The sequence below is a fragment of the Fistularia commersonii genome, chromosome 13 (assembly GCF_037954325.1).
Source record: "Fistularia commersonii isolate RoL2024-O1a breed Wild chromosome 13, RoL_Fcom_v1.0, whole genome shotgun sequence".
NCBI classification, from domain to species: Eukaryota; Metazoa; Chordata; class Actinopteri; order Syngnathiformes; family Fistulariidae; genus Fistularia; species Fistularia commersonii.
Genome location: NC_141296.1, coordinates 5,118,790 through 5,132,951, shown reverse-complemented (window position 1 = coordinate 5,132,951; position 14,162 = coordinate 5,118,790). Strand labels below are relative to the sequence as shown.

General features: G+C 37.2%; 1 protein-coding gene across 2 annotated transcripts in view; it reads left to right on the top strand.

Annotated features, from left to right (window-relative positions):
• pcdh11 (protocadherin 11) overlaps positions 1 to 14,162 on the top strand; it is a 115,394-nt gene that overhangs the window by 39,958 nt on the left and 61,274 nt on the right. For both annotated transcript variants that reach the window (XM_086157728.1, XM_086157727.1), the window contains exon 3: positions 9,235 to 9,294. In XM_086157728.1, the coding sequence (XP_086013854.1) occupies positions 9,235 to 9,294 (60 nt within the window). The remainder of the gene's footprint in view (positions 1 to 9,234; positions 9,295 to 14,162) is intronic.

The following is a 14,162-nucleotide window of genomic DNA, read 5'->3' as shown; positions in this document are numbered from 1 at the left end:
CAAATCAACTTCCTCCATGTAACCTATTCTCTGTATAAATTTCTTCTCGGTCTTCCTCCATGCCTCCTAGAGCTTTTAAAAACTATCCTAAAGCTAAATATCAGGGACGTTATTTTGACGCAACAGATATGGATGTTTCACAGCTTTATTCCTTATTAAAAAAAAAAAAGACAGACTTTTGAAAAACAACATCTGTTATCTCGCTAGTTTATCCACTTGCTTTTTGAAAATTGATTTCCTATTTTTTTTTTTTTTTGCTATACAGGACTGTCTTAGAAAATTAGAATATTGTGACAAAGTTCTTTATCTTCTGTAATGCAATTAAAAAAACAAAAATTACTTTTTCACGATATCCTAATATTTTGAGACAGGATTTTTGAATATGTAAGCCATAATCAGCAATATTGAAATAATAAAAGGCTTGCAATATTTCAGTTGATTTGTAATGAATCCAGAATGTATGACATTTTTGTTTTTGTAATTGCATTACAGAAGATAAAGATCTTTATCACAATATTCAAATTTTCTGAGACAGTCCTGTATACTGTAACAGGGTTAATATTCAGATTTAACAACATGGCAAATGTGATGGTTACAGCGATCCACAAATTCAGCTTGGAAACCATGACTTTAGCATGGTTTGAATGCATTGTCTTACTCAGGATATTCATCATTATCTCATGTCTTAACCCACATCTTAAATTGGGTTTTGACAGCCTCCTGCTGCTTGGCCTGAAAAAGCAAAAAAAAAAAAAAAAAAATCTCCAGTGTGGACTAACACAACCAATGAGATTATCTCTGCTTGCATAGCGGCTCTCTCGCTAAAATATTTGTATAGCTAAAACCCCAATCTGCCTACATGCTCTGTTTATGTGTGGCCATAACTCCCCTGACTGGAGGTTCGGTCAAGGCCTCCCTGCCTGCTAGTGGTGAGAAACATGTGCGGGGCATAATGGGTGCCATGTGGGAAATGGCACACAGCTGGTTTGATTGGGTCCTGGCCTTAATCGCCCATGTCTCTGCCATCAGAGCTCAAGGAGCAGTCACAACCATGTTAACTGTGCTCATACAAGGGAAACTGATTGGTGCATTCGAGATTCAATCCCAATCAAAAACCAAATCATGCTCAGACAGATAAGGGAGTGCTGTGTGTCTGTGAGATGGGTATAAATGTCAGGAGAGAAAGCTTGGCTTGGAAAAAAAAAACAAGGATCTACCTCGGTTCTGAATTCTTGTCTGGACAAGAGTGGGTGACAACCCATATGCTGATAACTGCATGTTTTTATATGAATATCCATTTACTATTACATCATTTAATCTGAAAGAAACCTCTAGGAAACTCTGATATCTAGTAGGTCAATTTTAAGGACCTCTGCTGAAAGGAGATTTTTTTTCATTTCAACTGAGCCCCTATTTAATAGGTTAGATGCATTTTCATATAGTGTTATGCCCTTTGTTTCAGAAATGCAGTGGTATGAAAAACAAACAAAAAAAAAAGAAGATATTAATGGTGACAAAATGAAAATGATTGATGAAAACACGCACTTCTACTTGATGTGTTTTGTTTATTTTTATTTATCATAATAAAATTTGCACAAGCCCGAGACAGCCAAGAGCAATGTGCAGCTTGTTTGAACGGCCATAATAATAATAAGCTCACCTAGCTGGAGAGGGGACTGCAGTACTAAATTGATTGAATGTTGCTGATAACAGTAACAGCTAAGTGGCTTCCAAGCATTAGAATGAGAGCATTAAAGGGTATTTAATTCTGTAATGATGAAATGACCACGACAGCATAATATGACTTCTTGGTCTCCAGAGCAATGTGTGGAGAGTGTTTAAAAATATTATTTAAAAGGGGCACTGCGAGTTGTATATATGTAAAGAAAAAAAAAAAAAACCCTCTCTATTCAAAGCTCATGCTAACATGGCTCCTAATGTGACAGTTAATGGACACATGAGATGGAAATTTTCCAAAATAAAAAATGTTATTTTTCTGTCCAGAATGTTGAGTGCAATTCACTTAGCAACCCACCTCTCACTTTGTCATGCAAATTGCTGAGAGAGGCACACACTTTCTTGTCAAGTTGCTGCAAAGAGGATGTACACATTTTGTTGTAGCGACTTGACTTGTTCAGTTTTCTTTAAGACCCATTGCCACTCATCTGAGGAGCATATTTAGTTCAGAGCTAAATGTTGCACATTGCTCTGAAGAGAGAAGAAGCCCCTCATATGAGAAGTGAAATCCCTTAAAAGAAAGAAAAATAATGGAACAAGTCCAGTTGCTCAGCGTGAGCGTTACAACGAGGACAAGACAGGGGCAGCATGTCTATCACATATTTAAATACCCAGAGGAACGGCTCACATTTAAACAATAGCAGCCTGGAAAAGTGAAATCGTAACAACTAATATTGTGCCAAATCACTGACTTACACATGAGAAATGTATATGTAATGGCAGAATGGCAGAACATTTGCAATGCCTGAAATCAATGCAGATGTATTACTCTGTAAAGCAGTTTTCCTAAGCAAAGTTTTTTTTATTTTTTTTTATTTTTTTATTAGAAACCAGAAAAACTATTAAAAACATATAATCAAATACAAGATTGTTATAACATTAATTTATTTAACGGTATAATTAGAATAAGAATTAAAAAAAAATCACTTATGGAAAACATATTTTCACTCCTTTCATTGTCTGTTGAAAAGCAAATATCACGTTTGTTTGCAAACACAAGTGAGAGATTTAAGGGATATTCTATCAATTATGTGTTTTGTTTTTCAATATGGAAAAGGGAAATTAAATGACGAAAAATACACATACTGTATGCCATGAAGATACCATCAGTCCTAATGCTTGAGAAGGGAATATAAAGAGTATATTGTTTTCTCTTTTCTTGCTTAGTGTGCTCATCAACCAAGTAGAGCATTCACTTTAAGGGTTCTTGCCAAACATTTAATGGCTGGGCCATTTTCGGTACCTGATACCTTTCGATTCATATCTCCATTTCTCACTGTCTCCCACATCGATGGACTTTTTCCCCCTCTTTTTATACCATCGGCTTGGTTTCTACACATTTCAATTGACATTTTTCAATCCCGGTTACAAAACAAATAATACATCATCAATCTGTCACTCCCCTGTCCCACCTCTTTTACACAAATGGAAATGTAAATACAAAACACCAAGGGAGGATGACGGTTCTACATTTCAACCTGTAAAATGCTGTACCTAACAGACTTAAAATCGTTCTGACACACTAACTCGATTGCGATCATACGACACATGCACAAAACACGCAGTGCATAAGCCGAAAGCGATTTTCTCCACAAAGTAGATGAGTTCAATTCTTCAAATTGTCAAATTGAAAGCATTCACAATGCCAGTTTCTCGCTGCCATGTAGGCGTGCATCGGCCGGGCATAAGCGCCTGCTTGTTGTCCCACAGTGGCTCGGGTAACACTTGGCCTGCTCCCTAGCCAATGCCTGGATCAGAGAGAACCACTGCTATCATTCTGGCACGAGCTGTAAAGAGGCGAGGCTTAGAATGACAAATTGGTTAGAGAGAGTGAGTGATGAGAGTAGGCCAAGAAATATACTTTGAAGAGAGAAATGCATTGCGCGTTGTGACAAGCACGCCACATTATATGGTCAAGTGTACAAATCCCGTCATGTGGATTGATCTGGATCCCAAAGACACTTAAATGAGGCGAGGCTCTCTCATCAAGACAATGCCAAAGTATTTATCTTAGAAAGTCACCCAAAATGTTGCTGGATTAGAGAGCTTTGCTTGCGGTCTCTCGTCTCATGGCCTGAATTTGGGAAGACAACAAATAAATAAATTACTAAATAAATACATAAACACAAAGACAACAAAACGAATAGAACAGGCGCTGTTGCGAGTGGCAAGAAAACTATATTATCCAAAAAAAATGTACGATGAATTGTGAAAATAAACATGGATCCTTGCAGCAACACTGTACTCGCACCTGTGTCGGAGGCATGTTTTTTTGTGGCTCCCCTCCTCAGCTTTAAATGCGAATATAAGAAATGAGATAAGGGTTTATGATACAGTTTTACAACAATATTGCACCTTTTGCAACAATATCGGTCATAGAAACTTTTTGGTAAATTGTTCAATCTTGGATTTTCTCCTTAAAAGTCACATTTTAAAGTAATGGATGTTGCTAGTAAATCATCAGATTCAGTCACCAATTTAAACTGGATTTAATCAATGATACATATATATATATGCATGTAAAAACATATATATTTATTGAGAACAATAACTTGGAAGGTGGATTTTCTAAGTATTTGTTCCTTTTGTACTAATTAAAGCAGTTTTGTAGGTTATAATTGCTTTGGTTTTCTGCATGCATGCTGATACATTGAACACACGCATTGTGTGTACGCACACACACTGAATTAGTACCCTCCTGGATCCTCCCAGCGAAGGTCCAAGTGTTTGCATTATTTATATTGGGTTTGGAAATTAGAATATTTACTTTTTATTTTATTTTTATTTTTTGCATTGCTTTTGTAAACGAGCCCCACCCTGGCACAGTTTCAGTGGGTGTGATATGTGTAGTTTCCTTCAGGCACTGGTTTTCTGAACCCTCATCATGCTCTATGTATGCACGGAACTGCACTAAGCTCGCATGGAAGACCAGATAAACATGCAAAGTTGGCAGGAAGATGGAGGACAGGATGCCTACGTCCTGTCATCCTTTCTGAGCGCGTTTTATGTGTTCTTCAGCTTGATTGACGCGCTCTATCTAATAACATGGCAGGTAGACAGTAAGAAAGCCTTGTAGGTTTTTTCCCATTAAAATGATATTCAATCATTTTTTGATGGGCTTTTTGTGCCTCAAAGCATACCTCATAATGGTCCAAGGTATGAGTGCCATTCACATTGAAATTTTGTGTTGCTTGAAGCCACATCAAAATAATTGTTTTGATATGTTCTTTTGTTGTCTTGGCAATGACATTAATAGGGGTTGATTGCACAGTGAGGATAAAGAACAGTTTCTGAGGTATGCTTACTAATATGAGCCACAGATCCCCTGGCTCACAATTATAGGATTTTAGGCCGGGCATCACGGAAGAGCCATTGCTTTGCAATACAAGTGTTATACATACTGCGTGTCTCGTTTGATTGTATGTCCAAGTTAGCTAAATAATAATAATAATGCGGGGAATGAAACACTGCAAAATAGCCCAAGGCTCAGAAATTGCTAATGAAGAGCAGCAGGGTGCCATGGGGAGGTAAAGGCATTTGAAGCCCTACTTCTTTCTTTCAAAGGCAAATAATCTATCGCGGTTTTCACACAATGTGGATTGCATTGCATTTAAGTCATCAGCGATATTGACTCAAAACAGTATCCTAAGGTATAGATGCAAATCGACTTATATTGAAGAAATAACGGAGATTACACTTATCTTGTGTGTTTACTCGGACTAATAGTGCAACCACGATGTCATTCATATTACACGCATTTGCCTATTCCGTCCTTTTCTCCACTTTTCGCCGCTTGACACCTGTCAAGAGGATTTATCAAACCATTGGGAACCAACAAGCAAGGGAATCCATCAAGAATGAAAAAAGGCAGAAAGATAGAGAGAAAAAAAATGTATTTGCTTCTATGTGCTAAACATCAAAACATGATACTCAAATGATCAAGGACATTTGATAATCCCTGAACTACATTGCTTCTTTAATCCCAGTGCAAGTCTATTTTATTGGGAGGCGGTGGGGGTTGTGAATGGATCAACTGACTGTTGCTAAATGTACCAAGGATGATGTGAAAGAGTTTGGGAAGACACAAGTTGACTGTGCAGAGCGTGAAGGGTAAGCTAAAGGGTTGAGAAATACAAATGTGGGACAAGTCCATCCACTCAGTGCTGAATAGGGTTCTTGTTTATTTTAATGGGGCTTGTTAGGGAGGTTGGCTTGCTGAATGTGACCAGACTACTATATACTGCATCTGGCCCGTATAAAAAAAGTAAACTACACATGGTTTAGGTTAATGTTTCTGTTAAACAGCATTTATGAAGTGGTTTCCAGGTATCGGAACTACTTGAAGTGGCTTCTAAACTGGACATTTTATTGTGTACCAAATAACCTAAATAATCTAAAACTGCTCAAATGTCAATGCTATACCAGCTTCTCCCAAAAAAAAAAAAAAAAAAAAAAAAGCTAAAATAATATATATAAATATGAGTCATATAAAATTTAAAAATATTTAGAAAAAACAATGAAAATAGTTAGATATTTTTCTTGAATTATGTTGAATAGGATGTGATTCTACACTACTTTAATTATCTTTCTGGTACTTGGAAAATGTGTATTATTGAATGTGGAAAAATCTTCCTTCTGTGCCTCATCAAATTACAATAACCAACTCATTCACTCGGCAAAGACAAAACCATCAATATGTAGTGTAATCCAAATCTTTCTCTTTCTTAGCCTGTCAATAAATTTCCCTGTCAGGTCTAATATGTACCAGACGAAAGCTGAGTTGAAAAATTGCTTTATTACTTATGGATTAATGTGTTTAGGGTAAATCATTACATAAAGAAATTTATCATCAGGTGAGAAAACAAACAATTAGTTATTAGAATAATAACCGCGTTACATTTTACATGTTATACAACAACTATACCAGTTTGGAACTCAAAGGAGAACCAGATAAATAACTTCAAAAATAACAAAAGACGTGTTTTTTTGTTTTCTTTTTGCGCTGACGATGAGCTATTATATCATCTAAAGAAATCCTTTGCAAAATAAAGAAATGAGAGACAAAGTGAAACTCAACTGCTTTGCTTTAAAGGAAAATACCAGAAAAGGGACACTAATCGGGCAGTTCAAACCGGAAGATATTCCATCATGACAATCAAATCCGGTGCTTATAATAGAGCAGCTCTATGAAAGACATTTGACCTTGAGAATTAAAGTTATCTGTACCCTTTGTCACTGTCACAGATGTCTTGCAGAATATCAAGCAAACAAAGCATGCTGCCGGGTTCAATCCCTGCAACGTTGCTTGCGGTTCATATATACATATACTGCTCAAAAAAATAAAGGGAATACTTGAACAACACAATGTAACTCCAAGTCAGTCACACTTCTGTGAAATCATAGTGTCCACTCAGGAAGCAACACAGATTCATTTTGACTTGTTTTAAGGACATTACATCAAAGTTGGATCAGCCTGGAGTTTGTTTTTACACTTTAATTTTGAGTGTGATTCCTAATCAGACCTCCGTGGGTTGATACAATTGATTTCCATTGATCATTTTTGTGTGATTTTGTTGTCAGCACATTCAACTGTGTAAAGAGCAAAGTATTTCATAAGAATATTTCATTCATTTAGATCTAGGATGTGTTTTTTAAGTGTTCCCTTTATTTTCTTGAGCAGTGTATATTATTTATTGACGTATGAATATCTCAGGAAACCTTGACTGTGAGTTCATCTATCCAAATTGTCTTTTTAAAAGGCTTGATTGAATTTTGTCAATTTTTTTGGTCACATTAGATCACAATATATTATGACCGCGGGATCAGAAAATCAGGATGATTTCTCTTTTCATTCATTTGTTTTTCCTTTGAATACAAACCCATTGACTTTCTTTCTCTCTGTGCTACAGTCTTTTTTTTTTTTAATTTTCATGATTAACTTGAGATACATAAACAAAGGCAGAATTACCTGTATATGTTATAGAACCTTATCATTGTTTAAATTAGTCTAATTTATGTGTCCTAATATGCAATCTGTAACACACAACAAACTTGTTCGGAAACAAGGTCATGTGGTTTAGCACGCTGTAAATCATATTCTCTACAGGCATGCATAATACAGCAACAATTTCTTGCTTCTGTCCCTGAAGAAAATAACTCATGTTTATTTGTCACATCAATTAGGTGATATCATGATCCTAGCTTTCTCAATCTGCAGGGGAAACTTTGTCTATTAATTTTATTGTCCCAGTAAGTCCAATTTAATAATATACAATTAATAAACATGGTGTTTATGATGCATTAAAAGTCATGCTATTTCTCTCTCGCTCTCTCTCTCTCTCTCCCTTGCAATTCCTCTCAGTTGTCTTGGCCAGTAAGATGTTCCTCTTCGATGCAATAAAATAAAGATGTCAAGAGTATAGAGTTCTGTTGATACCATAAGGGGCTATTAATAATGTCAGGTAGTTTTAATATTTATTGAAGGTCTTTACTTTGACATAAATTAAAGCACTTTATTTAAATCACCAAGATCCTCTTGAGAGACAAGCCAGTGCAGCATTCCAAAAGATGTTTTCATAGTTCACCAAACCCAAGACTGATATTTTTTGGTCAACAACTGCTCATAATAGCCACTTTTAAAATGAATTGTGCAATACACCTGAAAAAAACTCTTATAAAAAGTAATATTTGTATTATATAGCACCGCATTGGGGAATGGTAGGAATGTCAAGTGGGCCATTTTAACACCCTTTTTACAAAGATATGATTAAAATTCTTGTAATGATATCTGCTGTGAGCACAACAGCAGAATATCCCATCTTTTGAAGAACAGTGACTAAACAATAGCACAATATTCCTGAAACAGCCTGGGTAAAAGGGGATTTCATTTCTCACTTAGTTCAGCTCAAGATAATTTCTTGTTTCCAGTGCAAATATGCAAATACTTGGAATCTTTGCATAATCATAAACAGCAGGACCATCTGTTGTTGGCTTGTTGACTTACCTTGCGTCTGCTTTTAATGGTGTTTTCATGTTTTTGAGTGATGTATTGGTGTATTAACAATGTGATAATCATTTACCCTAGAAAAAAATATATTTGAGCGTGTATGCAAAAGCCTGAGCATATGTTCAGTGAAATCTTCTCACAGAAAAGAATTCATAATCTTGAAGACGGGATCAAAAAAAGGGGAAACTGCACATCAAAACAAAAGCATCACTATACCGACACACATAATATCGGATAAAATGGAGTTGTCATGATAGCGCGTCAGAATGTCAGCCAACAAAAGCTAAGGTCTTGGATTAATATGCAGCAAAGACTTATTTGTTGATACGGAGTCTCTAAAGCACTAAAGCATAATGCAAAAAAAAAAAAGCATAATGCAAGAATACTTATAGAAAGGACCAGGGAAAAACCTCTTACTTCTCTCACTGAAGATTTGCAGGGGAACATCCTCCATCCAAATGCATGTCCCTGATAATGTGTTTTCCTTGTAGAACCTGAGCCAGGCACCAGAGAGGTCTTTCAACTCGTCACCCCCTATTTGTCCCCATAAGGTAAGCTCTACATTGTTCTAAATGACTGAAAAAGAATAATTATAGATACGTTAAGTTTTACATCCTTGTTTTGTTTGCATCGGTTAAAAACAAATGTGTGCGTTGATTTTTATAAACGTCTGTATATTGAGACTTTTCCCTGGAAATGTTGTGCGATCGAGTCCTTTACAGAGTCACACTAAACACCATCCATGATGATGAAGAGGCTATTTTCTCCGTTCTCTTGCAAATAATGGCTTTCATGGCGATTTTAAAACAACCGAAACAACGGAAGGCTTTTTGAGCATTTCTTTTCTTGAACTTTCTTACGGACGTCGTTTCTGTCTTTCACAATAATTTAACATGTATTCGAGGCAGTGAGAAATTTGGCAGATTAATTCGCTGATAATTAATCCAATTTATGTCTTGCATTGCTCTGATGGTTTCCAGTCATCTCAACACACACACCGAAGTCACTCTCCTTGTCAACTCTTCCTGGTATTTGCCTGTTGCAAATGTGATAATGTGTTATGTAGTGAAATTCACACAATTTCAGTTCACTTAGCACCGAACGTGTCAAAATGCCTCTGTCCTTTTCTGGATGAATGGCCGGAATGGTGAAGAGTGGTTTACAGTAAGAGGGCCTTTATAAAAAAAAAAAAAAAGAAAGAAAAGAAAAAAGAGGGGCCCAGTAGAGGGAATCTGTCTGACAGCCTATCATCAACTGTTCAACATTGTGCAGGGCTGTCTAAAATACAACTATGACTTCAGACAATGGTAGGACAGTAAGTAATGATAAAAATAGGAACCTTTCCCTTCTCTCTCTGTCATAGAGATACCACAGCAGAAGGCATTCAACTGGAGTTTCGAACAGTTTCAATGTAAATGGGACTTTTAACGTGCAGGACGTTCTAATGACGAAGTCCACCCACTATGGGAAGCAGTGGTACGGCGGATACATGCGTACGGGAGCGCTTCCCTTCAACGGACCTTACCTATTGCAACAGAGGATGTCTGACATGCTTGCTCTTCATTTTTAACAGCCAATCAAGGCAGAAGTAATGGGGGAACACTGTGGATTTGTGGATAGTGTTATTCACATTTTAGCTGTTAGCAGCAGAACATAATCTCCCTCTAGTCAGCTCACATTAGTGTCCATGATCTGCACCAACCCAATATGTGCAGTGAATGCAATGGGCCAGCTGGGGTAATTTAGTATGTCAGTCAGCTCGGGAGGCTGGTAAGTGAGTAAATGGTTTGATATGATTTATACAAAAAGAATATTCTGATTATAATGGGTCTTAGAATAGAATATCCTGTCTTTTTTACTTCTCCTCATCTGCATTGTGTGCATCCTCCCACAAGATAGTGAAATGAACAGAGGGCTTTTAAACTGACTGCTCTATGATTATATTAAGAGTGTGAGAGTGAGCGGAGAGAGGGGGGAGGAGATCGGGTGCCCGAGCACTAAGTATATATAATTGCTTCTTGACACATTGGCCAAATTTTGCAGTGCCAGGATCTGAGCAAAGATGATTAACGGCTGTCCGAGTGGGTGGGCACTTCAGGTCATTCAGGGCCTCCTGTTTCCATAGCGATCCTAGTCTAAAGGCCATATATTTCATACTGAAAATCCCAGAGGCCCACAAACTGTTAAACTATAATTCGCATTGAAAGCATTGTCAGTCCACAGCAAACTCTCTCATTTGTCTGCCAAGCAGCTTGCCTTCCTTTATCTTTTCCTCTATTTTTCTTAAATGGTCTCCTCTAGCTGGCAAGAAGATAAAGAGTGAAATCTTGGGTTGTGTGAATAATTGATGAGCGGGCTCACCTCAGAGCATCATTACAGTATGGCGGTCATGGTACGAGGTGAAGATAAGATCATATTTATGACACTAGGCTCCCGGCAGTAGAAAACCGTGTCGGTTTTTCCACAAGGTTTCCATGTGAATCTGGTGCACAAATAACCATTTCTCATTAATGTATGAGAATAAAAACGTACTTAATAATGAGACAATACATAAATGTTCTGGCATACGTTTTGTTTGTACACACACGCACATAGACACAAATAAGTTGACGCTCAGTGTTGAACAAGTAATTCTTGAGTCACAATGACTATATACGTGCACGGGTACATGTAAAGTGTAATCTGGTTTGATGGCAGATGGCAAGAGCAAGGGGTAGGAGTGGGGATCAGGCACCTCTGACAGCATGTGACGCCACTATGGAACTGCCAGCTCAGAAATTGCTTAACTGTTGCAATACAGTTCCAGGATATCAGTTCGTAGTCCTTGACAAAGCACAACCTCTGAAGTGATGTGCCGCTTACCATTTAAATGTTACGCAACGGACATGAAATGAAGGGCTTCTCGCTTCCTGCATGTGATTTAATGGAAATAGATGTAAATACAAAAAAAAAAAATGCTTACGAATCTTGTCCACAGCAGCATTCTTAGTCAAGGAGAGGTTACTTAATAGGCACATCCTAGTAATGATTCACTCTGTATAATGACAGAAAATCCCTTTGGCATCTAAATAACAGGCTAGTCATGCAGCAGCTAAGCTTAGTTAAAGAAGTCAAGCATAGAATTGATGGCTAGTAAAGCATCTTACTGACAATATACAGGACTGTCTCAGAAAATTAGAACATTGTGATAAAGTTCTTTATCTTCTGTAATGCAATTAAAAGAAAAAAAAAACTTTTTCATGATATTCTAATATTTTGAGATAGGATTTTTGAAGATGTAAGCCATAATCAGCAATACTAAAATAATAAAAGGCTTGAAATATTTCAGTTGATTTGTAGAATATCAAAATAGTAGAATATCATGAAAAAGTAATTTTTGTTTTTTTAATTGCATTCATGATATTCTACTATTTTGAGGTAGGATTTTTGAAGATGTAAGCCATAATCAACAATACTAAAATAATAAAAGGCTTGAAATATTTCAGTTGATTTGTCATGAATCCAGAATGTATGAAATTTTTGTTTTTGTAATTGCATTACAGAAGATAAAGAACTTTATCACAATATTCTAATTTTCTGAGACAGTCCTGTATATGCACAGGCTTATGTTTTGTATTTGAAAGCAAATACCTGCGTTCACAAACACACCTTTTTCACTCACTCAACCCTTCTCACATACACACTCGGAATTCATTTAAGGTAAATGTGATCTCAGAAGACAGGCAGCAACAACCCACAGCTCCATTAGGGTGCCCCGGGTTGCATTGGTGGCCATCGTCAAACAAATAATGCTTTGTGACTGAAAAAAAAAAGACAATCCAAAAGGTCGTTTGTGACCTCTGGGACCGCTGCTATGCAGCATCTGTCACCACCGAGCACCGCATGTCTGTGTCAAATACGAAAAGGTATGCGATGCAACCAGCCTGCCGTGCAATAAAAGGCAGTAGGCCCATATATAAGTTGCATCACTGTCAGAGAGGCATTTGCAGAGCTCTGCCAGCTCCTGGCATACGGTGTACAAGGACTTTACCGATTCTAACTAACCAGCCTCACGGAACCTCCACAACTCTAAAGATGGATGTGAGGCAGAATGCATACAGTAATATTCACAGTCGGGTTTTTTCCTGCAATTCTTGCAAGCGTATTAAATCTATTACTGCAAATTTTGAATGCAAACCGCTAATTATACCCTTCGTGTGAAAATAGTTGAAAGATTAACTTTCAAATACAATGACGATTCAGTTAGGCTGCGATTCATGCCTGTGAACCCCCCCCCCACACACACACACACACACACACACAGCTTTACTCACAGAGGAAAACCTGAGGGAAACGACGAATAATAAACAACCCCCATGACTGATAGAGTCTCTCATGTCATGCATTATCCACGACATGGGTTCATGCCACATAAAATTCTGGAAAATAGCTAAAAGAATAGCTAATGTGTTTCATTCTTAGCCAACATGTCATATTCATATATCTGAATCAGACCACACCTCCGTGGGGATCAAATCAATAATATTCCATTTCCCTCTGAATTCCTCTTTTTGAAAGCTGAAATCCTAGCTTCACGGGCACAATAGGAAATAAGATAGTTTGCTCTGTGTGTGTAATGTATATATATATATATATATATATATATATATATATTTCTAGATTCTTAAGATCACTTGTGGGGTACTCTCTTTTTCTCTTGGTTGCTGGCCTTTCGTCTGACATGTCACAGAATATCTCCCCCCCATCCATCTAAACCAATCAGTAGTATGAAGGGATCCCTTCCATTCAATTACCACCCAAATCAGTGCACAGGCCTTTGATATGGAATCATTTGTCAAATCAGTGCAGATGGCTGCGGGTAGGAACCTCTGTGCCATAGGCCATATCCACATGGAAATCTTTGCTCAGAATCAGTACTCCTGAAACTCCCCAACCTATTAATGGAATGTCATTGTGTGGTCCAGAACAGCGGGCCAGCTGTCTCGTCCTCTGGATTGAAATAGGGTAAGCCTTATTGCCGGATAAGATTTGAACTTTTTTTTTTTTAACGGTAGGTAAAACCTTACCGATTACACCTCGGGGTTCATATAGACTGCAGGTTTCGTGCAGGGCGGTATTTTCCCAAATGACCTTCTGTCATCAAATGCATCTCATTGCAAGTATTAAAAAAAAGCAGGATTTGTCTGTATATTTATCTATATAGAAAGTTTCTCATTTTCACTTACACAATAATGTCTGGCACTGAAGTCTACAGTGAAATGAAGGAAAACATACATTAAATTACCATTAAATTATGATTTATTTAGTCTCATTGTGTTTACTGAAAAACAAAAATAAATTATTCATGTTCCATACAATAATTTACATGTTATAAAACAATACCTCGTTGAGACGGTTCAGATAGTTGGGAATTTATCAT